Here is a 26855-nt window from a genome sequence, read left to right as displayed (position 1 = left end):
ATAGATTTTTTTTTTAAATAATTCGATTAATCAGAATATCAATATAATATCACACGTCAAGTCAGTGGGAAACTAATTCTCTACCATCCTCACAAAGGATCAACCAAATATCGTGACCTCACGCTCTTAGATTCTTCAAGTCCCATAGATTCCTTGACACTGTTCCCACAAACCTGCAGACGAATTAACCTACAAAAGCAATAAAAATAAAAAAAAGTTAAAAATTAAAAAAAAAGGAAGAAGGAAAAAAGCTAAAAGAAGACTTAACAAAAACACCGTTTTCTTTGGTTTCCAACTAACGAGCAAACAAGAGATATCTACAACACTAAAACACACCCACGTTGGGAAAGGGAGTTTTTTTTTAGGGACAAGAATCTATCAAGACTCAGTTTTTATGTTTTCTTTATTCAAAGGTATGTTAAAGATTTCAGTTTTAATAGTTTTTGTTCCTTTACATTTCAAGAATCTTGAATTTTTAAGCGATTTGAGATGTATATGAATGTCTGTATGGATCTTTCCTGCAGATTTTGTTATTAGGTATTGATTATCTTGATGACATAGTAGTTGACATTAATGGGGAGAGGGAGACCTAGAGCTGTAGAGAAAGGGGTGTTAGGGCAAAATACAAGTGCATCCCCAAGTGGGTTATTGAATATACCACCAGGGCCAGTATATTATCCAACTGAGGATGAATTTAAGGACCCTTTAGAGTTTATTTACAAGATCAGGCCAGAGGCTGAGAAATATGGTATTTGTAAAATTGTCCCACCTAAGAGTTGGAAACCCCCCTTTGCATTGGATTTGAATTCCTTCACATTTCCGACGAAAACGCAAGCTATTCATCAGTTACAGGCTCGGTGCGCGTCTTGTGATCCGAAGACCTTTGAGTTGGAATACAATAGGTTCTTAGAAGATCATTGTGGGAAGAAGGCGAAAAAACGTATTGTGTTTGAGGGTGAGGACCTGGATTTGTGCAAGTTGTATAATTTTGTCAAGCGGTTTGGAGGGTACGATAAAGTAGTGAAGGAGAAGAAGTGGGGCGAGGTTTTTAGGTTTGTTCGGCCTGCTGGGAAGATTTCAGAGTGCGCCAAGCATGTATTATTCCAATTGTACCTGGAACATTTGTATGATTATGAAGAGTACTATAATAAGTTAAATAAGCTGGGAAATAGAAGTTGCAGGAGAGGAAACCAAAGTGAGAGGAAACGGGAGTCAGACTCCCAATCCTCAAGTAGTAAGAGAAGGAGAAAGAACAGTGAGGGTGATCAAACTGAAACATGTAAGGCGAAGGAAGAAGAACACGATCAAATATGTGAGCAATGCAAAAGTGGATTGCACGGGGAGGTGATGCTTCTCTGTGATCGGTGCAACAAGGGGTGGCATCTGTACTGTTTATCACCGCCTCTGAAACAAATTCCACCGGGGAACTGGTATTGCTTGCAATGCTTGAATTCTGAAAAGGATAGCTTTGGTTTCGCACCTGGCAGAGAGTTACCATTGGATGCATTTAGGCGCATTGCTGATCGTGCCAAGAAAAAATGGTATGGTTCCACATCAATTTCACAGGTGCAATTAGAGAAGAAGTTCTGGGAAATTGTGGAGGGTTCAGCGGGGGAGGTTGAAGTGAAGTATGGCAGTGATTTGGATACTTCCATCTATGGTAGTGGATTTCCTCGTCTAACCGATGAAAAACCATCATCAGTTGAACCAGGTACATGGGATGAATATTGTGCTAGCCCATGGAACCTCAATAACTTACCCAAGTTGCCAGGTTCGATGCTTCGAGCTGTACATCATAGCATTGCTGGTGTTATGGTGCCTTGGCTGTATATTGGAATGCTATTCTCTTCATTCTGCTGGCATTTTGAAGACCACTGCTTTTACTCCATGAATTATCATCACTGGTACGAGTGCCAATTATTCTTTTTTATCCTAAGTCCATTTTTTTGTTCCTACAAAATAAATGACTAAATGGTAAGTTTGATCAGAACCATATTATTGTGTAATTTCTCTACTTCTTTGTATACGGCTTGTTAAGATTTATAGAATTATTTAATTTATAGAAAAAAAACACTCTTCTTTCACTTCTACTGAATAGCGAAATGAATACAGTTCAGAATCTTTAGACTTTATGGCAGACAAACAATAGAATAAGATCTGCGTAGAAGGTTTGCTGTTGATTTAGAAAAGAATTAAGTTTGATTCATTAAATGACATACAATCACTCGTAGAAATGTCACAGACCTCTATCTAACCGGTAGTTTCATCTAATTTACATGTGCATGCAATAAAAGATACGTTATTTGCTTAGTTGCGATGCTATGGAACTTCTTTCAGATACTTTTTTGCTGTTGAATCTTGATATTTGTTATTTTGCATTATTAACTAATGTGATGTGATATGCCTTCCATAATAAGATCAGAGATTTGGCATGATGGTAATATGTCTGAATATTACAAATGTTCTTCATAAAATCTGCTTAATGTTGTCTACTGGGTTTTCACCATATACAATTTGCTTTCACTAGGTCCTATTCAACTGTGTTTGGCTGATGTAGTTTCATGGTCTTTCTTAGTTTTTTTTAGTGACCAAGAAATTCCTTGGGGCCGCCAACCTGTAGGACCAACCGCAAACTTCAAAACTTGGGATATTGGGCCCACCCCTCTATCCTTCTCCATTAAATACTAGGCTTGGAGGTGGCCAGCATAGCTTTTAATGCTGAGGAATGCAAATGTTACCAGTTCCAAAAAAAATAAAAATACTAGGCTTAGTTCGGAAGGTGTAGGGCTCGAACTTGTGACCTAAATTACACGTTCCTTAACCTTTGCCCCTTAATTAAGCCCTTGGGGCATGAATCTCTATTCATGGTCTTGCTTAGGTTGCTAGCTCACTGGCAGCTTCATCACTTATATCCTCCTCCTTTGACTTCTCCTCTTCTGCTCAAGTGTTTTATAATACCCAAGAGCTTATCTCATTCTTTGCGCAGAATAGGCTGTTTATAAATTATGAAAAGTGTAATCTACATCTACTCCTTTACTAGTAGCTTGCATGTCTGTCCAATGAGAATAGAGATTCTAAATTATTTCTTGAAAATGCTAGTGCATCTGTAGATGTCCATTGACTTTATATCGTTTTTTCATCTCCCATTAACCAATTGATTCCCCCCTTGTTCTTCTTTTCGAGTAACCTTTCCCTTCTGTAAACTGCGATGTGATCACTTTCTATCCAACCGAGTGGAGCTTCCCTTTGACCTTCTGCACCCCTCCCCAAAGACACGCACATCCGCACACATATATTTCATAGTTCATTGGTTATTGAAGTTTAATTACAAGAATGACTAGACCTCAACCCGGAATAGTTGGGATCGGCTATTTGAAACCTCAATAACCATTACACTTCATTTGGGCCTTTTTCATTTTAATACTTGAGAATTTTTCTGTTAGGACAAACTAGCTCTCTAATACTAGGGGGGATTCTTTCTCACAGTAATCCATACGGTGACATATAGCTTCTACTAACTAAGTGATATCAACAATAACTAGATTTTTCGTCCTAACTATTTGGTATAACTTATATGGATACATTGCTTCCATTGTGTTCTATACCTTGCTAAGTCCATGTGAATTTCAAGAGGTTTAAGGTCTTTAAGACAACTCAATGATATTTGATTTTAGGTTTAAATTTTAATTTGTCTCTTTTTTACACTTCCAACTATCATAGAGTCATATCGGGTGGTGCATTTCTTTGTTTACGTAGGATATGACCAAAAATCTCTTTGGTGACCTGACCTTATCTATTTTTTCATCCGTGTGTTCTACGTGCACCTTCTATCAGATTTGTCATTTTTAATCTTGTTCAAGTATGATTACACTCTTTTGTTTGGTAAGGTAAGTACTTAATTAGAAAAAGAGTTCCGAGAAGGTACCAAAAAGGTTACAAGGAATGACTACACACTCTTTTAAACCTCCGAAGTACCTAGGTATGATCTCCTTTTGTCTTCTGGGTACTTCGGATCGATCAGGCTACAATTTATCCATTTTCCGTTCTTCTAGGTGCAAGAAAATGTTACTGCTAGTATTAAATGAAATTTCTGTATCTGAGGAGGACATATACCAATGATTGACGGCTTAATATTGTCATAGATTGATCTAAATATATTAAATTTAATGATACCAAATGAAATTCCTTAAACTAACGTAAGATGCAACACGTGTAGTTATTATTTTTTGATTGTTTAAAGTATTGTATTAATCTCAGCAAAATGTGCTTTAAAATATTTACAATAGGGACTATATTACTGAATATGTAATGAGCTCAAAGAGTCAACCATGGTGCCACGTTGCACGTGAAAATGTTTTGCAACGATGCTGACAAACCCTGTTATGAATATTGTTGTCAATTTTTTTCTTCTGTAATTCAGTGGCAGCAATGATGCTAAACCAAGCAGAGAGACTTGACATTATGAAATGTAGGTTTGAATTAGGTTCCACTTGCTTTAGTACCATTCTGGAATTGGTTTCATCGCATAATGGATGAATGAGTATTTGGGAAAATAGAGGCCTAGCTTACTTCTTTTTTCCTTTGTTGGTTGTTGATGCTCCTGTTTCTCTCCCTTCAGAGCTCTAGAAAAAGCAATTTTTTTCATTATGCAACTTCAATTGACACCTCAGGGGGTCAAATGTTTGAAAAGTGACGGAGGGTAATGAAGTTGCTCATGTTGATAAAGTTAAATTGAACTGATCAGAGATCTGAAAGGTTGAGAACAATATAAAGTAGAATTCAGTTGGAAAAAAGCAAGAAATAGTACCGAACAAAACAAAAGGATAGTGCAAAAGTAATTTGAAGTACTTGTTGACAGCATACCAAGTGTATCAGACAACAATTCTTGGGGTTTTCCTTTAGGCATATTGATTATGATTATTAAGTTGGAAATGTCTTATTAACATGTCTGAGTTTGTGCATCTTGTCTTCGTAAATCTATTTGCATTTCCCTTTGATATCTTTTCTGCAGTCACTTGATTGATCTTATGATGTTGTTATGACGTTTTTTATCTTGTGCATGACCAGTATCTTGATAGTCATGTAAAGAATCTTGATAAATTTATCAGTTAATGAGTTCTTCTTGCTTCCTTTCAGGGGAGAGCCAAAATGTTGGTATAGTGTTCCTGGAAGTGAAGCCCCAGCTTTTGAGAAGGTTATTCAATGAATACTTCCTGTCCTGTATTAGTGTCATGGACTTTGCTTCTGTGTATAGTGCAAATTGTGGGTTATAAAGTTAGAACAGATCTCTTCTACTGTGAATGGAAATTTGGCTCAAATACATGTTGACCCAAGTTCTTGATATTTGAATGTTGGGCTTTTAGGAGATATTTAGCGTAATGATTGCTTTGTCTTTTTTATTCAAATGGCTTTTTGGGAGACTTGAACAAAACTGAGGCAAGTGTAAAGTCATGGGAAATATTGTTTTTCTTCATACTATTTGGATCTTCAATTTTATCGATTTGTATCATCTAATATAAGTAAATGTAAGTTAATTTAATTTGTAATTCCATGTATAGATGAATGTGTTTTAAGGTCAGTTATTCTAGCATATGAACTTGATAGATGTAGAGCATAGCTGGAGTCCTGCTAAACCCACAGGTACCTGATGACTAAATACAATAACATGATTAACCAACATTCAGGGCTTTGCCAGAAGGTGCTCCGGAAGATGTTAATAATCTCGATTCATTAGGGTATAAGTTTAGTGTCTGTAGTGTTAAGAAAATTGTTGCATATTCCTTTATTACATTTTGGCATAAAGAGATTACTTTTTCACTTTCCTTGATCATTGCATAATGGCAAGTTATTTTCCTGTTTTAGTCGCCAAAGAAGTGATAAAAGAATACTTGATTGCTGTTTCAATTAACTTTTATCAGTGTTATAATGGTTTTTATGTGTAGCTTTCCCTTGTATATTTCAAAATTTTGACCTTTTCTTTTGACTTACTCAGCTGGTTGCTGCCCTTTAACTAGCAATTTTTGTGCAGGTAATGCGTAATAGCCTTCCTGATCTGTTTGATGCGCAACCAGATCTGCTATTTCAGCTTGTAACCATGCTGAATCCACGTGTGTTGCAAGAAAATGGGGTTCCTGTTTATAAAGTGTTACAGGTTTGTTGTGGGACTTTATACTCAGATCTTGCTCCTTCTGTTTTGCTTTGTCTTTTTACATTGTATTTTTCTGGTAATTCCTCCCAAAATTCATGGACGATGTCATAATACTGCATTTGAGTCTTTCTCTTTGTAAATAGATGAACATGACAATAAGGAGAAGCTGTCATGAAAGTGGAAAAAAAGGAGAGTTTCTCATATGAGTTCTCTTCTTTTTTACTGCGCCAAACTCTCTTTTCACTTCCAAACATACATTCAACTATTATATGGGCAAGGATTTACTTTCTATAGATACTGTAGCTTAGGGTTTAGTTGAGAAACTAGGAAAATAAGCTTATCGTATTCAATTGAAAGTTGGAACTTAAATTATCTTCCCATGGCCCAAATACTACACTACAAAATAGCGAAATAAGAAAAATAAGTGCGTCATCACTCCTATGCCACCCACCACTAATGCATCCAATATCAGGATTTACGAGGGGTATCACACCAATACACTGTGAAAAAAGAGTTTTAAATTTAAAGACATCTTTTTCTAGGGTCACATGAGGGGCGCACTTGTAGGAATCTGAAGCTGTTTAGTTCGATTGAATCTGAAGATTGCAAAAAGGATGAGGGATGAGTAGGTGATAAACAACTGGGATTTTACTTCACCACTACATATTACGTTTACTGTATGCTTTTTTGAGTATGATTTTTTTTATACTTCCAAAAACAACTTCTGGTATATTCTTTGAAGCTTGTTTTCTCTTTTATTTATTCCTCCATTTTATTGGTAAAATTCTTCCACATTTTTCTCTTCCTTTTATTTTGTATATTATGAATTTGGCCTCCAAGCTTCATTGCCAAAGGTGCTTGGGATCCCTCAAACCCATCAGGATTTGGTTTTCTTGGCCTTGGAACTGCCTAAATACTACGTCATACGACAAGGATGCTATTCACATGGTGTATACTGTAGGAGCCTAATTCTAGACTTTGGTCACATATTTGGGACCATAAATTATAAGTAACACAATGTTTTTTCCTTTCCTGGTCTATAGTACCTAATATGTGGTCAAAATGCGCCTTTAGGGCTTTGGTCTAGTGGTAAGAGCACAAAGTGTGATGTCTGTTTAGGCATGCCACATGTGTCATGGGTTCAAACCCTGCTGCGAAAAAAAACTTGGTATTTAATTGGAGAATGGTAGTGGGGTACACTCATTATCCACTGAGTTTCTAATGCGTTTGTCCCTGAACCTTAAAGATTTCTCTGTTATAAAAAAATGTGGGAGAAATGTTAAAAGTCTTAATACCAACCAAAATAGGATTTTTTATTTTTGTCAATAAAGTAAAAAAATACTAAAACTTCTGATGAATCTCACAATCAAATGATCAAAGATCTTCAACAAATTATAAAGATATATATTATGATTAGGCTTTAACAGCAAGCAGGAACTCGATGAGCAATTCCCTAAACAGTACTTACAATCCCCTTCATGACTGCCATTCCAGGAGTAACTGAATTTTAAGCTTTTCCCGTTTTGCATTTTCCATTTTCCATTTATGTGGCTTGTATTTGCTTGTTTACTTGGTGCAGGAGCCTGGGGACTTTATTATTACCTTTCCCAGATCGTATCATGGAGGCTTCAACTGCGGTGAGCCCAGATTTTTTGCTAGTTTATCTCTGATTTGGAAAAAAATTCAAAGGGTTCTTTCTTCTTCAAATGGTTAGTCATGTATGATGCAGCTCTCTCCTGTAGTCTTACCTGCATCTTGAAATTGCAGGCTTAAATTGTGCTGAGGCTGTCAATTTTGCCCCTGCCGACTGGTTACCTCATGGCGGTTTTGGAGCAGAGCTTTACCAACTTTATCGCAAAGCTGCTGTTTTGTCTCATGAAGAGCTGCTCTGTGCAGTAGCCCGGGTTTGTATCCTTGTTCCCTTTGCCATTTTAATGTTGGAGGTTCCAATTAGGAGAAATATAATAAATTACCCCTTCCTTTGGAACCCCACCACTCAAATCCATGGTATGCTGTGGACAATGCTATACTCATTTGTCTTTTGCCCGCAGATGTAGAAGGCTGCTCTTTTGCATGCTTTATGTGGGGGATTTTATCTAGTTACTAATGTATTCATATTCTTTCTTTTGTGCTATTGTGATTTTTTCCCATTTGCCTAAGCCTTGGGGGCAGAGTTAACTGGTACATGTGCTGGTGGGAGGTAGTTGTACCCTGTTGAAAAGTCAAGGTGCAAGTAAACTGCCTAGACGCTACTGTTATTAAATAAATGTTATTTGTGATTCATTTCCAAGTGAGTGGGATTACTCTTTGGTACTTTAATTCCACATTACCAATGGATGGTGCACTAAATTTTGTGACGTAGCTGTTAGACTGCTTCCATTGCTTACAATATTTTCTAATTTTTCTACTGAAACTTATGCTATGGTGCTTTTTCTGTTGAACTTCTGTTTTCATATTTTCATTGCTTTGTATTTGTAGATAACTTTTCCATGCTTCTGTGTATATTTAAATTTTAATCATGCCAATTTAACAATTTTCATCACCTTGCAGAGTGAATTTGACAGCAAGGCAGCACCTTACTTAAAAACAGAATTGGTCAGGGTCTATTCTAAAGAGAAGACTTGGAGAGAGCGGCTTTGGAAAAATGGCATTGTCAATTCTTCTCCCATGCCGCCTCGTATGAAGCCTGAATACGTGGGCACTGAAGAGGTACTTTAACTTTGATGTTGCTTCTTGATTTCTTTGATTATGAATGTGTTCTGAAGTGTTTTTTCACAAATTTTACCTATCTTGTTGAAGGATCCTACATGCATCATATGCCAGCAATATTTGTATCTTTCTGCTGTAGCATGCAGCTGTGCACCATCGTCTTTTGTTTGTCTTGAGGTAAGCATTGTTTATATGTGTGGAAAATACATTGTTTTCCTCGTCTCTCCTCTTCCTATATGTCTTATGCTTTTGTGAGTTCTGTCTGTAGAATGTTACTCTGGTCAAATTCAAGCTAAACTTAGCTGATCGTTGATGCATAAGATCATCTTTCCTTGTAGGTTGTATGTTCTAGCATCTAGGAGCTAGAACATTCTCAGCATTGTCCTATAATGTATAACAATTTTCACATCATTTTGCAGCTTTAATTTTGTCAATTTCAGAGCCTAAAATGAATTATGTAGTTCTTTTTGCTTTTGGGTGGATTGTTGTTGTTGGGGTGTGTGTGTGTGTGGGGGGGGGTATTTAGTGAGTACACTGCTGAATGCACTGCTGTACTGCAGTCGGCATTTTGAGTGTAATCACTAAGCACTTATGCCATATTTAGTCGTAGTCTGTTATGTTCTTTGTCATCAATTTTGGTGCTTGGTTATGCTTTCTTGACTTAATATGACTTTCTTTGCAGCACTGGGAACATCTGTGCGAATGTAAGCCACAAAAGCGTCAACTCCTTTTTCGTCATACCCTCACTGAATTGAATGATATGGTGCTTATTACTGATAAGAGTAATCATGAAGAGGCTGCAGAAAATATCAGAGGGCAACTTCTGTCGTCCAACGATCCACCTGCTTTGTCAAAAAAGGTTCTGATTATCACTTCTCAATATGGAACCTTTTTTTGGTCAATTGTCTTGTTTTTCATATTCATTTGATTCCCTTGTTTTCTGGCCTAGTGAGTATCAAAACTTGCTTTTGGACCCTCTCTTCGACCCTACACAGTGTTCTGCATTTTGTTGCTAGCTTTTCTAATTACCTGTATATTCCCATCTAACCACTTAAGCTGCAGAGATTTCTATACCTATGTTTTCAGCAGATCTGTAGTAATCGGTTTTTAGTTCAAAAGAGGTGTAGTGGGGGAACGAAGGTTCTTGCTTTCTGTTGCTTGATATTATTTATAGCAAGCAGAACACAATTATATTTCTTGGTATCAATAATTACTAGGATGGAAGGACATGCTCAATGATTCTATACCAGTGTTTAATCAATTGTGCTCTGATCTTATATATCTAAAATGTTAATACTACTAATTTTCCTTCGTCATCTGTTCATCTAATACAATATCTTTGGAGAGTTTACAACTTTGTGTCAAAGACTGGTAAGAATTTTCTTAAATTTCTCTCTCACTTTCCTTTTCCCTGTCTGATTTTCTTGCTATCGCACACCCTATCTTCTGAGTTGTCAATAAAGAAGCTTAACTATCTTAATGATACTAGTGGTCAAGAAGCTTAACGATCTGAATGATACTAATGGTCTTGGTACATATCCTTCTTGAACCTTTTCTGCTCTGTTTGGGAAGTTTCTAGACTTTGATAGGCTGATACCTCAGTGAGCTGTTCACATCTTCTGAGTCACTTGATACTTTGAGATGTGACATCTGCAGTCTGTTTCTTGCATATTCGTGATACAGTGTGTTATATAGTCTTAAGATAAGAAATAGTTCTTGGTAATATGTGGCTTCTGCAAACTTATAAAGTGATAGCTTCTAACTGTTATTGGCTCCAATCAATGATCAAATGTAGATAAAAGGTGGCTGTATCACTCACATGCAACTTGCTGAAGAATGGCTAATAAAGTTCAGTAAGCTTTTCCAAAATCCTTATTCTTCAGATGCTTATCATCGTGCAATAAAGGAAGCCGAACAGTTTATGTGGGCTGGTCATGAAATGGATCCAGTGAGATTTCAGCCATTTCATTTTCTATAGCTTATTAGTCTTTTGATTTTATAACTGTCTTAAACTAAATATCTATATGCAAATGGGGTTTAGGTAAGAGATTTGGTGAAGAGGTTAATTGATGCTCAGAGTTGGGCTCAAAATGTCAGGGACTCTCTCTCTAAAGTAAAAGCTTGGGTGTCTGATCACAATAGTGATGTAGTGAAGGTGCAGATGGAAGTTGTTGACAATTTGCTCAGTTTAAATCCCGTACCCTGTAATGAGCCTGCACATCTCAGATTGAAGGTGAAGTGCATTTTGTTTCTGATTTTACCTCCCTTTATATGCAATTTAATTTTGCACTGGGTCTGATAATCCGAGTATGCTTTGTGTACAGGATTTCCAGAAAGAAGCGAGCCAGCTGACTCTGGAGATTGATTCTGTTCTTTCATCATGGTCAAATATTCTTGTAAGCCAGTACATTCACCTTGTTGATAGTTTTCTAAGTACAGTGTGGTTTGATATTCTATGTATCCCTAGTATTTTTTGTTGCTGTTGCTGTGCTGCATTAGCAAACAGAATATTGACAGGAGCTAATGCTGCTTTTTGAGAATTGTAGTTCAGCTTAGGGTATAATTTCAGGCTTTCGTTATGACATTTATGGCTAATATAGTTTTATTCTCCCCTCTCACGCCCAAAATAAAAGAAGGGAAAACAAGGTTCCTTCTCTCTGAACCTTTTATCTGCCTTTGGCATCTGGTCATTTCATACTTCTTACATTTTTGGATTGTTTGGAAATGTTTCTTCTTTCCTTTGAGGTTTCTAGCAAAGTCTAAAGGACATATTCATTGCCGATTTGGGGTTTGGAAGTGTTGCTCATTCTGTTCTCTTATGTTTGTTAATTATTGTCTCATTGCCTTTACAGGTATCTGATTTGGAAACCTTGTACTCCAAGACTGTAGATTGCCCCATCTACATCAAAGGAAGTGAGGAATTGTTGCGCAAGCTGTCTTCAGTTAAGGTATACCTTCTTATTATGTATAGTTTTTTTTGAAAATTCTTATTTTGTAAGTTTTACGTCTTATATATTGTTGATAAAGGTTACCTGGCTGATGTTGCCAATTTTTATGTTTTAGTAACATTGGCACCGCCTTGTTATTTTCTCCTAGAGAAAAAAAAACATTAGAATCAAATCAAAGAAGATTGGGAGACGAGGGGAAAAAAAGAAGATAACTCTGTTTTTGTGAACAAAATCTTTTGCTTAGAGAAATAATAAATACATAAAATAGAAGACAAACCCCCTGAAGTTTGGTTCTTTTGTCAAAAGAAAAGTTTCTGGTTGTTTTTGTTGGTGTATGTTCAAATATCATGAAGTAGCCTTTTGTCTCACTGTAAATGCAATTGAATGTTGAAAAGAGGATCAGCATATTTATGATCGTCCTTTGTGTTCCAACTGGTCAGTTGTTACTTTTCCTCACATTCCTGCTGGCACTTTCAGTTGCCGCTTTTTCTTTGATTTCTGGTCTTTTTTGTTCTTTGTGCAAACCTTGGAAATTACGTTGAAGGTATAAGATCTTGTGAGGTGAAAAGATGTTAATGCTTGTCAATGAAGATAGTGGTACTTTCAATGGTCATTCTTGCAAATAGTAGTATTGTTATCAAAGAACTGGGAGTGATAGCGTTCCAGTGCATGTACAAGCTTGTTAAAGGTTTTCTCATAGGTCATGCTGGCTTTTACTGTGAATGAGATGATAGAGGTTAAGCCCCAATTAGAAAGATGAGCTTTAGTGATTTGGATAGATTTTAAAAATGAAAACAAAAGATAAAGTTTGAGAATATTTTTTATGTTGACATTAGAACCAGCAAATATTTGAAGATGAGTTTGAAGATACTAGCATTCTAATCAGAAAATTAGGTTGAGTTGTCTCAGTTAGTTCTTTTTTTTTTTGTGTAAACAGAAAATATGGGGTGATATAGGAGACGTAAAAGATTTAATTGGCAATGTATAAGTTCTCTGTTTTTTGAATAGGGTTTTTTGTCTTCTGCTGTAAGTATGGTTTGTAAAGTTATTAACTTAGCATTGTTTTAGGTGTTAAGTTATGATTTTATTCAATTGGTTACCTTTATCTCAAAAAAAGAATCATCAAATATTTTCTTTCCTGCAAAGACTCGTTTACTTATCCAAATTATAAAAGCAATGAGAAGAAAACTCACCTGGGGTCGGCACTGCAGCTTTTAGGGTTCTCTTTTTTCTTTTTATATTCGCCTCCTTCAAGGATCAGGATTGGCCTGTTATAGAAAGATCATACAGGTTTTCTCCATCTACATACAATAAGCAATCAATTCACGGTTAGTCCGAGCATTCAATATCTAAAAGTTCCCGCTTCACCTTTGTAAACCAGATCAACACATCCTTTCCATTGGTAGCTGTTACAATGCTGTAGGTTTTTTTCCTTCCTGAGAATAGACTCCTTTGCAGACTTACTGGACGATGTAAGAATATCTGATAACTTGATTCAGCCTTATAAAAAACTGATGAGTGATGTCCTGATTCAGTGGATAATCCACATAGGAGGCAATTAGCTTTGGAGATGGTCTCCATTTTCCTATAGCGCATGTTGGAGCACAGATAGTTAAATCTTCAAAATATTTTTCTTAAAATGTCTATAAAAGAAAAAGGAATTCTTTTCCCTGTCAAAAAACAATAAAAGTGAAGTATCCTTTTGGCATAGTTTCAGCATTGATTCACTTTAAGCTCAATTGAATTGCATTTAAGGACACACTTTAAATTCAATTTAGAATTACATCTGCAACCCATGAAATGCTCTGTATTTACATATGCAACTGGAAGTGACACACATTCACTGGTGATGCTTTGGATGTATGGCAACTGCTATCTGAATCACCTTTTGCTGTTTCAGATGTCTATCAACTTTGTGTCTTCTTGCTAGTAGGATTATAAATTTGTTCGAAGGGTAGCTCTGTATGATGTGACTATTCGCTTGCTGTGAATTGTCATTTGCTGCCACAATCTTCAGAAATAGAATGGGTTCTGCTTTAAAATCTCACATATTGAGCTTTTTCAGGCTTGGGCTGAAAGAGTAAGGAAATGTGTGTCTGAGACTTCTGCTAGAGTTGAGGCAGATATTCTCTACAAGCTAGAGAAGGAGGTGAATTATTTATCTTTGCTTTCTGTGATGCTGTCTTTCTTTTTGGGATTATTTGTTTTGTGATTATTCTATTACTTTTTTTTTGTTTCCAGAATTTAAGCCTTCAAGTGCAACTTCCAGAAGGTGAAATGCTCCTAGATTTAATTAGACAAGTTGAATGTTGTCAATCTCAGTGCTGTGAGATGTTGAGAGGTTCTCTCAGTGTCAAGGTTGTTCCTACCTTGTCAAAGTTTGAATAGTGTTGATGGATGTAGAACATTGCATAAATGCCACATTTTATGTTGTACAGGATCTTGAATCGCTTCTCAACAAATGGGGTGGTTTTGCGGTTAACATTCCAGAGCTTGAACTTCTGAGACAATATCATAAAGATGCTGTGTCTTGGATTGCGCGTGCTAACAAAATTCTATTGGGCATCAGCGAAAGGGAGGATCAAGAAACTGTAGCTCATGAGTTAACTTGCATTCAAAAGGATGCAGCATTGCTTAGAGTTAAAGGTTTGAATATCTTAGTCGATCTTTTGTTTAATAGCTGTGATCTAATGCAAACATCTAATATTTCTCACGCTTCTGACATAGTTGACGAGCTTCCTTGTGTGGATATTGAGCTAAAGAAGGCTCGTTGTAGGGTAAAAGCTCTGAAGGTAAGTAGAGTGGTCATTCTTTTCACTTTCTGTGGATCGTTGAGTTACATTTTCCGCGCTCTTATAATGTCCTATTCCCCTTTTCCCTTTTTCTTTCTTGGTATTTGATTCTTCTTATGGTTCATGATTGCTTTGACATCTAATCATTTATGTGTACCTAAAGTAATTCATAATTCATTGCAATATTTTGGTCTCATAAATCTCTAGTTCCTTCCTCTATCTGAATTTTCTGAAATTCTTCTTTTGTTCAGGCATTTCGTTGCACAATGTCCATGGATTATATTGAGCAGCTGTTGATGGAGGCTAGCATGTAGTATTACAATTTTTGCTTTACTAATAATGATTGTCTTGAAAAAACTATTGTTCACCCCATTTGATATGTGAATATATCACCAGATTGCAGATTGAGAAAGAGAAGTTGTTTACAGATGTTTATGAGGTAAAGGCAATTGCTGTATCTTTAGAGGAAAGAGCCAAGCGCGTCCTTGAGAATAAGGAAGACATATCTGAATTTGAGGATGTTATAAGGTGTTGCCTCCTTCCCTGATTTAGTTATTGTTTTGTATTTCTTGTGTGTGTTTGTGTATTCCTTTGACTTCTCGTGTAATTTTTATGTTTTGCAAAATAATAGGGCTTCAGAGGAGATATTTGTGATACTTCCTTCTCTTGATGAGGTGAAGTATGCGGTATCAATGGCTAAGTCTTGGCTATCTAGGTCACATCCCTTTCTATCACGTGATTCCACGGCACTTGGCTCAATTCCTTCTCTTGAAGTTGAGACTTTGAAGGTTAATCACTTGCAAACTCTGCCTTTGTGAAACATACCCAAGCTCTTACATCTTTTGTTGTAATTTATGCAGATATTGGTATCAGAATCTAAGCTTCTGAAGGTATCTCTGAGAGAACTACTGATGATTCAGACATTGCTTGACACTTGCACCAGGTGGGAGCAGGATGCCTGCTCTGTGTTGCATGATACAGAGTGGCTGTTGAATGTCGAAACTATAGATGATGCAATATTGAGCAAACTTGATAAAATTGAAAAACAAATTCAAGCTATAGACTCATTTGTAGAAGCAGGTCAGGGTCTTGGTTTCAAGTTTGATATGATTCCAAAACTTCAAGACGCTTGTTCTACTCTTCGTTGGTGCTTTAGGGCTCTATCTTTTGCTACTGAAATTCCAACACTTGAGGTAATTAATTGTCTCATAAAATTTCTGTTCAACATAAAACAGATAGATCTGGACATTGAATTGAGGTTTTGACTCTTCTTGTTATGGCTGTGCATGCCCTCCTTACTATTGGGGTAAATAGATGTGATTTTACTAGTTTTCTTTGTGCTTCTTTGGTATCCAGAGCCTAAATGTTTGTTGCTGGTCCCATATTCGGCCTCTGGTAGCGCCCATATTCGAGGATCAATAGCTCTAATACCTTTTAGTATGTCATCACCGTGGAATTTAAAAGTTTACAGTGTGAATTTAGTTATTGATGGTTAGCTATTTGGAGCACAATTCTCTTTTAGCTACTTTGCAAAGTTAAATGGTATATCTCTTTGGTTCATGTAAATCTACCTGAGTTTGGAAACTACAGGTGGTGGTATAGTTGGAGCACCATTCTTGTTCACCTTATCCTTTTGTTATGTTGGCAAAACTTTAAGTTGTAAACAGTAAGCTATGTTGCTGACCTGAAGATAGTAGGTCACTTACTTAAGCAACACCTCATTCGAGAGTATTGCTAGTGTGACCGCGTATGACACCCCCAAAACCCTTCTCCCATTTCTCCTTCCTTCATATGCTTGCCAACTACCATGTTGTTAGGAGCTTAAGACTTTTTCTTTTCAATTTTTGTGGGTTATCAGTTGTTTTTTCTTCTTTAGCCCCTAATTTGGCACATCAGACTGTCTTTTTGATTAAAAAGATCTTTTGGCTCTGTCTCTCCACACGTAAGCCTTTTAATTCCATAGTTTGTCTTACCCCTGTATAATGGATTTGTTGCTTTTATGGTGCACCTGGTTAATAGATTTTCTTACTGTTCATTTGTCCCTCTTAAAATATGGCGTATGTGCTTAAGTTTATTTGTTAACATTGCTGTAGGAACTGAAGACAAATTTGGAGATTGCGAGCCACCTTCCTCTCATGTATACAACTTGCAGTTTGTGTATTGCCTTAATTGATTGGGTGAATTGGCTTAATAGAGCTTTGGAAGTCTGCATTCAATCTACTGCTGGAAGATCCAACTTAAGTGACGCTGAAGAAGTTCTCAGACAGTATCAGGTACTTCTTTATCCATTTTCTATAGCCTTTATGGGGAATTATTCCCTCCTTGTTTGTGTTAGGTATTTTGATGTTACTACCGTTTGAACTTTTATTCTACTTACATGTGAAATTTCATATTCTATATTTGGTGCCTTCGTGCTGCAGAACATTTGTGTCTCATCTCCGGCAATGATTAGTCAGCTTCAGAAGGCTATTGAGAAACACAAGTAAGTTTTCCACTGATACAGATTTCATGTGTGTGGGTTGTGTATCTGCTTGTCATCACATTTTCATGATGTCCAAAAATAGCTTCTTCAGCTACTATCAAGTGTGGAATTGGAGAGACCTAAATTTCTCCATGTTATTTACAAATAATACCATAGGTCTGATATCTCATACTATAGGTAAAATATCTTATGCTTCTTCAGTTTTCTTTTCTAGGATTCCACTGGTGAATTCATGCAAGTATCAAGTTTGCTCTTTTGAGAAAGTATCAATATCTGAGATTTAGTTCCATGCTACTTTCTACATTCTTTCCACAATTTTCACTACTTTTTGAAGTAAAATTTGTTACTTTTATTTAAGAATTATAATTATAATTATAATAACAATAACTTTTATCTTATTTAGTCTCTTGCTTCTACTGAAAGGTTGGGTTAGGATTCCAGTTGGCATCTATGAAAAGTTAGGACCGTTCTGTTGGTAGAATTTGGCATTAAACCTACTGCACCACCATCCCTGTACATACCCTTTCTACCCTGCCTGGTAAAAGAAACTATAGGAAATAGTCAAGTATCAAAAGCAATGACACGTGAATGAAAGTATAACTGAGAAGATAGTCGTGTACAGAGTTCTAAAGTAAAAAGGGAAATGGCTATTACAGAGTTCGCTGGCAGACGCACTGCCACATCTATGTTTTTCATCTTGTTTGCTTTTCGCTAAGTTCTTTTTCTTAATTAGTTTTATGAGTTTAGCTTTGTTTACCGCGTTGTTTTGTTGTTGTTGCCTTTTTTCCTGAGGGCTATATAATGTTTTCTCTATTATTTGCTATGTCCTTTTTACTTCAGTATGTTCCTTTTCATACTGCTTTGATATGCATTATTTGAGCCAAAGGTTTTTCAGAAACCACCTCTTTACCTCAATGAGGTAAGGGTTCGGCTATGTACATTGTACCCTCCCTAGACCCTACCCTCCCTAGACCCTACTTGTGGGATTACAGGGTATGCTGTTGTTGTTAGTTTTATGATTTTATCACTTACAATTTAAATTTCTGCAGCTCATGGCTGGATCAGGTGCATTCATTTTTTGTCCTTAACTTTAGGGATCGATCATGGGATCTGTTGCTGCAGCTTAAGGTAACATATCTTTGTGTGCTGTATTTTCTTTCTTCTCCTCAAGGTCAACATTAAATTTTTGGTTTATGTTAGACTAGGTTCCTTCTCCCTACTACAAGTCGTAACTTTTATTTTTCTGGAAATTTTGTTATTGAGGTATTTTTGTTGCTTTGGATTTCCAATTTATGAGTTTTTATTATGCTGGAAGTTGGAAAAGTAGTTTAAATGTCTCATCTTTCGGCTCTGTTCTCAGTAACTTTTCTATAGATTGTTAAATTTGGTATTTGAATTTTTCCACCAAATGAGAGGGGATAACCAATAATATTCGTCTTCACTATGTTTTTCCTTCCTCTAAATCCTATATCACACCGCGCATAATATAACAGCAGTCTAAATTATCCCCCGCTATCTCGCAATCCATTTGGACTGGAGTTATTGTTTTCTTACTTTTGATTCAGATTCGTGCTTTCAGTTAACCTTATGGAGAATTATTCGGCAGGACATCTTGTCTGGAAATTTTCGTCCTTCTACTATGTGTCAGAAATTGAGGAAGCGAAAGGAAATGTAGAAACACACTAGTGGAGAAACTTATTGAGAATTGATAATGAGAAAATTCCCGTGGATTTGAATCATTGGTTTATTAACTGGCTTGTTGTCCACAACTGTGAACTTTTATCCATTGAACTGACCCAAAAATACTGTCAACCTCTCCAAGTAATTAATGTCGATCCAATTTCATGGTTCTTATACTTTGAAACTTCAAACACGTTTTCTCGTACCATATATTGGTATCATGTGATATTCATTAATTTCATGGTTACTTAATGTCTGGTGATTCGAATACGTTCAGGAAAAAGGGAATAATGATGCCTTCAGTTGCTCAGAATTGGACATGGTTTTCTCTGAGGTTCATAAGACAGAGGAGTGGAAGCGCCGGTGTGAGGAGGTCTTACACCCTTCAGTTAGAGATGCTCACCTGCTTACTGCTCTTTTACAGGTTTAAAGTTGTTTTCTCTTTTTATTTTGTTCCAATTGAGCTTTGTTGATTGGTTATATAGCTATTATGGGGGTAGATGTGTAATGCAATCTAATGGAATTCTGCAGACTAAAAATGCACTTGAGAGATCAATCAACATTTGTGGGAAATCTAATCACACCAATGCAAGGGCGTCATGTATATTCTGCTCACTTGATGGTGTGAACCAGAAGCTTTTGACATGTTCTACTTGCAATGACTGGTACTTTATCTGGCTAATTAACCTAAGACTTTTGTGTTTCTCAAAAAGATTTAAGATAGATGTTTGGGAAAGGGGATTTTGAATGACTGCGTTATTTATCCAGAGCGTGATATAATACTTAGAACCTCTATGGTTTAACTTCCAAAAACATTTTATTTTCAGAAGTACTTTTATCAAAATAGCTTTTCAGATAAGTACTTTTGGAGAGTACTGATAGTTTGTATATGTTCAATTTATATGAGAAGTGTGTTTTCTGATATTTGATAAACATATTTGTTTGGTCAATCTCTTTAAGAAGTGCTTGATTGTCGAATTACCAAAAAAAGACGGTATCAAGGGTCATTTTTAAATTAGTATTATTAAAATGGAGAAACAATTTTAAATATTTATTATGCAAAATTTTTATTTATGCTTATTATATTTATTTAATTAAAATAGAAAACATAAATAAAAATTACATACTTAAAATTTTAATCAATATAAATGTAGTTGAAGGAAAGAAATGATATTGAATATCTTGTATAATTATTTATTTTTTCCATATTATTTAAATATATCAAAATACATCATGAAATATAAATTAAAATTCCACTCTAGAAGAAGGAGAAACGGTATAAAAAAGAAAGGAACAGGGAAGAGGGTTTTACTTATATTTGAGAAATAGATGGATTGAGTTGATATCAAATAGTTTGGTAAATATAATCTTTTGGCAAGGATATGGTTGTCGAGAACGCCCACGTTCAAAAGATGAATGTAGCGGAGATGAGGATACTTAGAGATGAATGCGTGGGCATACTAGGTTATATATGATTAGGAATGAAGTTATACAGGAGAAGGTGGAGTGTTCTGTGGCAGACAAAATGAGGGAAGTGAGACTGAGATGGTTCGGACATGCAAAGAGAAGGTGCTGGATGCGCTAGTAAGGAGGTGTGAGAGTTTGACTGTAGCTGGAGTTAGGAGAGGTAGGGTAGGCCGAAGAAAAAATGGAGGGTGGTGATTAGATAAGACATGGTTCAACTCCAGTTTATTGAGGAAATGACCGTAGATAGGAAGGTAGAAAGTTAGTTGGTAGTCGAGTGTTGTCGCACTTTATGTGGAAGAGACAGAGAGATAGCCTCCTCTCCTTAGTAATCACGTAGTTCCTTATTCTTTCGTGTTTATTACTATCTGTTGCTTCATTTTCTTTGTATTTTGCTATTTTGCTGTCATATTGTTCTTGCAACCTCTTTTGAAATTCTTTCTTTTGAGCCGATGATCTATTGAAAACAACCTCTCTACTCCACAAAGGTAGGGGTAAGTTCTGTGTATACCCTACCCTCCCCAAACCCCATTTGTGGGATTACACTGGGTATGTTGTTTGTTGTTGCTTTTATTTTTGGAAGAAGCACAAATTTGTAGCTTCTTCCTCTACAACAGAAAATCTGCTTATACTACTTCTCAAAATCACTTTCCTTCTTGACCGTGCACCTCAAATCTTAAAAAAAGTGCTTTTAGATTCCAAGAAACTTGGCCAGACGGGCTATTAATTTCTTTCTTCCAAGGGAAAATGGGACTATTTTGTCGTTGAACAACTATTTTGTCATTATTTTTCATCTGAGATTGCTTTCGTTATCACTTATAAACAATGTTATGCTTTTATACAGCTTTCACTTGAAGTGCATTGGATGGTCACCAGGAGATGCCAATGATTCAAAAAAATTTATTTGTCCTTATTGTCATTTTATGAACAGTGGAAAAATATCAAGAAATGCAAGTGATCCTCTGGTATGCTCAACCCAGTAGCTCTGTGATTGAGCTTGCACTTACAGTTTTGGTAGTAATGTGTGATTTGTCGTTTTACTTGTTCCAGAATATTGGAAGGAAAAGTCTCAAGTTGCACAAGCTCGTTGAGCTCTTATCAGATGCTGAAGATCTATGTTTATGGTACTGACTAATAACCTGTTTCAATTGAAATTTTATGCTTAGAAGACTCCGAATTGCTTTTACAAACTGAGTAGGATGCTAGGATACCAATTGTCTTGTTTTCTTGTTTCTTTGACTTCTCATTTTGGTTTGGACAATGTGGAGCTCTGGCAGTTAGTGGATGTTGTATTAGGCAGCTTTTGATATCCATCCTTGTATTAGTAGTTTGTAACTTTTGATCTTAGAATATATGATAGAAATTCTGGAAATTGAGAATAATTACCATTTGAGATTAAAGATATGCGTCTAGGAATTTGCGTATATGGATTTTCAATTTGTTTCCTCCTGTACTATTTTGACTAAGGTATAAGGTAGGTGAAAGGAGTATGATTTAATTTCCTGATGTTTTCAAGTGTCTAACAGAATATCCAATTAAATCTGAATGGATTAATGGAATTTTTGCAGTGGAGATATTGTCAATAAGCTTTGCTAATGATCTGGATATATGGTGGAGTTTGCTTGATGTTGGTGTTATATGTAAATGGATCTGAAGCAATGGTGTAGATCTCATGGGGTCCTTTTAAGATTAGGAAGGGGCACACCTTAGGACTCCCTATAAATTGCTGCTTGTTTTTTATACTACACTTACCTTTCTAAAAGAAGTGTGTATTTAAGTATATTCCGTCTGTGAAAGTAACAATAGAGCTAATATCTGAAAGGCATCATTAAGACTGGTTAAGGTGCTTATTTATATGTAAGCCTCTAACACATTATGGGATCAAGATTTAAATTGTCGAAATCTGAATTAATCAGTTACAAATTCAATCAGCTTTTCCAAAATTTAAAAATTAAATTAACAGAGTGAAAGCTGTCTTCAATGTCTATCCTACGCATGAGGTGTAGCATGTTTACCTCAGAGTTTATTTCCTCTCTAGCTGTCACTCGAACTCCTGCAAAAAAGTGGACATCAAGTGGTGTTTCAGGATATACATGTTAAGGAAATAATAGGTACATCCTTTCTTTGCCGCTCCAACTCCTTCGAAAAGGTTCTCCAAGAGAAAGACTATGCTTACTCTAAAGCACTTGAATCACCTAGTTTGCAATAAATGGCTTATGTTAGCTTCCTTCTCTGCCCACTCCCCAAAAGAATAAACCACCTTCCATCTTTTTGTTCTCTTGTGAAGGGGTGGGGTTTCTTCTTTGCTTCTTTGAACTTTATTGTGCATCTATTGTGTATAACTTTGCTCTTACAAATATGTGTATTTACACCGGCACCTCACGTTCTCTAAAGTGTTTCACTTAACCATTGACATTCTCCTGGCAGGATTCAGGAAAGAGCTGTACTTCATCAAATTGTTCAAAAAGCTCTCGATTTCAAAGCTCGCATAGAAGAGATTGTCAAGTTTGTTTTAGCTTATCCAGATAAAGACCTTAGCATTATCGCTAAAAAATTCTGTGTTGCTTTGAAGGTACCAAATGTCTTTTCAGTATTCAGTTTCAATGACAATATTAGTGTAGTGACCTATTTTGAGTCACTGATATGATAATGCTTTCTCCTGCTGATGTATTTCTTTAGTGGTGTCTTCATCGTTGTGAGCATATGGTTTTCTATTGTGTCTTTTGCCTTCATAGCCATTTACCACTACTTCCTCAGAGTATTAGCCTTGGAACTTATTTTTCACTTTCTGTTGACTGCATAGGCTGTACATGTTGGTGGTGCCTATGATTCTGAGGCAAACAGCAAACTTGAGTTGGCATTAGCAAGAACATCCTGGAAAATCAGAGCTCAGAGATTATTAGACGGTTCACAGAAACCCTCAATTCAAGTGCTTCAACGGCATTTAAAAGAGGTGTGCTGCACTTTATTTGTGTTTTGATTTTTCTATTTATTTCTCTTGGAGTGCTCCTGCTCCAGTGCACTTTCCATATGGGTTATAGCTCGTATAATAATATTCAATTCTTGTTTTTGTCTTTTCAAAGAAAAAATGGAGAACTAGGGTCTACTCACATGGACCTTTCATTTGCCTTGTCATACATGAAAAGAATGTTTGAGTGTGCTGCAATAAATCCTTCAAAGTAAACTTAAAACCTGCAAATTATTGCACCCAGGGTGTGGCCTAGTAGTCAATGAAGTCGTTGAGAACGCTGAGGTCTCAGGTTCAAAACTCAGTGGAGACAAAAAAACACTAGGTGATTCTTCCCATCCATCCTAGTCTTGGAGGACAGAGTTACCTGGTACCTGTTGTTGGTGGGAGGTGGTAGGTATCCCGTGGAATTAATCGAGGTGCGCGAAAGCTGGCCCGGATACCATGGTCATTAAAAGAAAACCCTGTAAATTATTTTATGGATCCACACCCATATCACATACTCATTTCCAAATCCTTGTAACATAGTTGTGGGATATCAGGAAATGGGAATTAAATATAATAAAGGTGCCAATTTTCTTATGATCATGGGCAATTTTCCTTTACTTTTAGTGAATTGTAAAGTTTCAGGATTCCCATTAGATTCTTGTGCCACTCCAGCAATCTTGTATTTAACTCCCGACTTTCTCTCACTTTTTTGAAAGTCCTATTATCATTCTTTTCTGTTCAATAAACAGTTTTACTGGAGGAAGCATCAAGTGAGTACACAACAACATCACCCCAGTGAAATTCCACTAAGTAGGGTCTGAGGAGGGTAAAGTGTACGCAAACCTTACCACTACCTCGTGGAGGTAGATAGTCTGTTTCCGAAAGACTCTCGGCTCAAGTGCATCAAACTCACATAAAAGAAGAAGAAAACAATGAAGAAAGCATAGCAGTTAATAAGAAAAGCATTGTAAACTCTATCAGAACGAAATAATAATACCATATGACAAGAACTACAAGGGTACGACTAGTACTACGATAGACACTAGCAAGCCTAAACTTTTGCAAAGCAAGACAATACTCTACCCCTACTAACCTTCCACCCTATACGCGATCTCCACTCCTTCCTATCTAGAGTCATGTCCTCGGTTATATGAAGCTGTGTCATATCTTGTCTAATCACCTCTCCCCAATACTTTTTCGGCCTACCTCTACACCTCCGCGTACCCCGTAGTCCCTACAACCAACCTCTTGCACCTCCTCTCTAGGGCGTCAGTGCCTCCTCTTCACATGTCCAAACCATCTCAGTCTCGCTTCCCTCATCTTGTCTGCCACAGAGTCCACTCCCACTTGCTCCCGGATAACCTCATTCCTAATATTGTAGATTAAATTATTATAGCAAACCCCAAACTGAAGCATCAGAGACTCCCCTTACACCTATTTCTCTGAAGAAGTAGCGGTCAATTTCCTATGTGTAAATTCAAAGTGATCTACAACCTCCTTAATCCACACCACCTAATTCCTGCCCTTCTTCTCTACAATTTTAATCTGCTAATTCCATTTCTTGCAGTTGCCTTCTTGACCTTTGTCCAAGTCCTGATCTAGATTCTTCCTCTGTATCCATATATTTGCTTTATAGCAAAAAACTGGTGCATTCTGCCTATTACTCTAGTTCTATCATGCTCTGGTGCCTTCTGCCTCTACCGTAATCTGGTTTAGCTCGCTGCACATTGGATATTGCTGGTTGTGTAATCTGGCCCCTCCTTCGTGTGGATATCTCGCCTTAAAGAGTTATATTGTTCACCACATTATTTTCCCTTGTATGCCTGTGTTCTACCCCTTTTGGGGTCATTGGGTATTGATGATAAGATAATAGGGGCAAGATTTGGTATTTGGTAGATTGTACTAAAATCAGGGCTACGTGGGTGTAAGTACAATATTCAGTTCCAGACGCACTAACGGTCCTGATAAAGTTTCAGTAGTCAGTTAACTGATTTCTGAATGAGCTTAAGAAAGTAATTACGACACTTCAAAAGCCTTGGCTGTTTTGAGTTTTCTCATCAGGCTCACTGTCGAAGTAAGTGGGCTCTACTCTCGGCAGTTTGTTCACCACTACTGAAACTTCCGTTCTCTTTATGACGCTCATGAAACCTTAATGGAATACATTTGTTGCCCTTTTGGCTATGATAAAAGCATACTGACCTTAGTAAATCATTTCTTGATATTTTTCGGCTTATCATTAGTGCGAGGTTTGATTGGTAATCGCTTGCAACCTAACTTATTATAGCCTAATATGTTGATTGTTCAATACTACTACTTCAGGGACTAGCTGTCGGCATTCCTTCAGAAGATTATTTTAGACAGATCCTGGCAGAAGTGAAGAACATTGGGTTGCAGTGGGCTGATATTGCAAAGAAGGTAAAAGTTTACATGTAGTGCATCTCAGTGGTTATGTTCTTGATATATGATACCATCCTTAACCATTTTCCTTGTAACAGGTTTCAACAGATGGTGGCACACTTGGATTGGATAAGGTTTTCGAGCTCATCAAGGAGGGTGAAAATTTACCCGTGTCATGTGAAAAGGAGCTTAAGGTAAAATGTTTAGAAACCCACTCCTGTGTAAGGTGAAAGTTAAGCATAGTCGTGTGACACATCTAATTAGGACATGTTTTTGGAACATGCAGTTACTTAGGGATCGGAGTATGCTTTATTGCATTTGTCGGAGACCTTATGATCAGAGACCGATGATTGCTTGTGATAAATGTGATGAATGGTATCATTTTGATTGCATCAAGTTATCCTCACTGCCAAAGATCTACATCTGTCCTGCATGTTGTTGCATGGAAGGAGAGGATTTTGCATCAACGTCAACAAGCGGCGAAGAGAAGTGAGCACTCTCTCCTTTTTCCTTTACCAAAACTAGTAATTGCTTGAAGAAAATAGCCCATTGGTGTTCTTGGAAAACTAAAGTAAAGCGTGCTTCTAGAGGCGGATCTAGAATTTAAACTTTGATAGGTTCAAGGTTCCAAGTTCTTTGAAACCCGGTCTATACCTGTATGCATCCAACTACAACTATAGACATAAACATAAAAAGTATTGGTCATCAAGATGAACCCCTCTTATATGGTCAACAAACTCATACTAATGGTAAGATCTGTTGCGATATGAGTTTCTGACAGCTCATTTGAACTGCAGGGTTGTCACTGGTAAACATGAGGTACCTCAGACACCTTCTCCGCGACACAGAGAATCAAGAAGGAAATCAAGAAAAACCAAATGGGAGAGAGTTGATGTTGCTGCTGATGCATCAAGAAGTACTAGTAATATTGAACAGTTGTTCTGGAAAAATAGGAAACCTTATAGACGAGTAGCTCGTAAACGATCACATTTTGAGAGCTTGTCTCCTTTTATTTTTGTGCAAAATAGTTAATCCGTGTAAATACATTTTTCTCTTTTATTTTTTTTAATTCAATTGATCCTCATTTTTTTGAGCTTTTTTTTTGGCCATCCTTTTCACTTCCCTTTTGATGATGATCACAATAGTATCATCTCGCAATTTCTTACTTAAAATATTTGTTCATGCACATATATTTGCAAGTCAACTATTTAAGTTTAAATAGAAATAATACTTGAAACACTTAAAAATAGGAATATTTTTAGTTCCCAGCTTTGGGGGA

At 36.6% G+C, this 26855-nt stretch overlaps 1 protein-coding gene across 1 annotated transcript; it reads left to right on the top strand.

Annotated features, from left to right (window-relative positions):
- The first annotated feature begins 219 nt into the window (after positions 1-219).
- On the top strand, positions 220-26685 carry LOC129890048 (lysine-specific demethylase JMJ17). The gene is made up of 34 exons (XM_055965555.1): positions 220-413; positions 525-1904; positions 5137-5194; positions 6029-6151; positions 7728-7785; positions 7916-8052; positions 8699-8857; positions 8948-9034; positions 9540-9716; positions 10653-10805; positions 10899-11090; positions 11182-11253; positions 11710-11805; positions 13871-13954; positions 14047-14163; positions 14244-14451; positions 14533-14597; positions 14849-14907; positions 14994-15125; positions 15229-15385; positions 15458-15790; positions 16691-16870; positions 17018-17079; positions 18129-18207; positions 19037-19183; positions 19291-19424; positions 21068-21188; positions 21274-21347; positions 22651-22795; positions 23027-23176; positions 25499-25594; positions 25675-25770; positions 25863-26065; positions 26374-26685. The coding sequence occupies exons 2-34, from the start codon at positions 574-576 to the stop codon at positions 26606-26608; spliced, it is 5520 nt and encodes a 1839-aa protein (XP_055821530.1). The 5' UTR covers positions 220-413; positions 525-573; the 3' UTR covers positions 26609-26685.
- Positions 26686-26855: the final 170 nt, after the last annotated feature.

The sequence above is a fragment of the Solanum dulcamara genome, chromosome 5 (assembly GCF_947179165.1).
Source record: "Solanum dulcamara chromosome 5, daSolDulc1.2, whole genome shotgun sequence".
In the NCBI taxonomy this organism is placed as follows: domain Eukaryota; kingdom Viridiplantae; phylum Streptophyta; class Magnoliopsida; order Solanales; family Solanaceae; genus Solanum; species Solanum dulcamara.
Note: the sequence above shows the minus strand (reverse complement) of the source record. Positions and strands in the feature narration are given on the sequence as shown.

Excerpts from the sequence above, each read along its gene's own strand:
- LOC129890048 (XM_055965555.1), top strand. The coding sequence starts at position 574 with ATGGGGAGAGGGAGACCTAGAGCTGTAGAGAAAGGGGTGTTAGGGCAA. Across the intron at positions 18,208-19,036 it reads ATCTGTTGCTGCAGCTTAAG|GAAAAAGGGAATAATGATGC; the intron begins GTAACATATCTT and ends GAATACGTTCAG. Across the intron at positions 19,184-19,290 it reads TGCTTACTGCTCTTTTACAG|ACTAAAAATGCACTTGAGAG; the intron begins GTTTAAAGTTGT and ends GGAATTCTGCAG.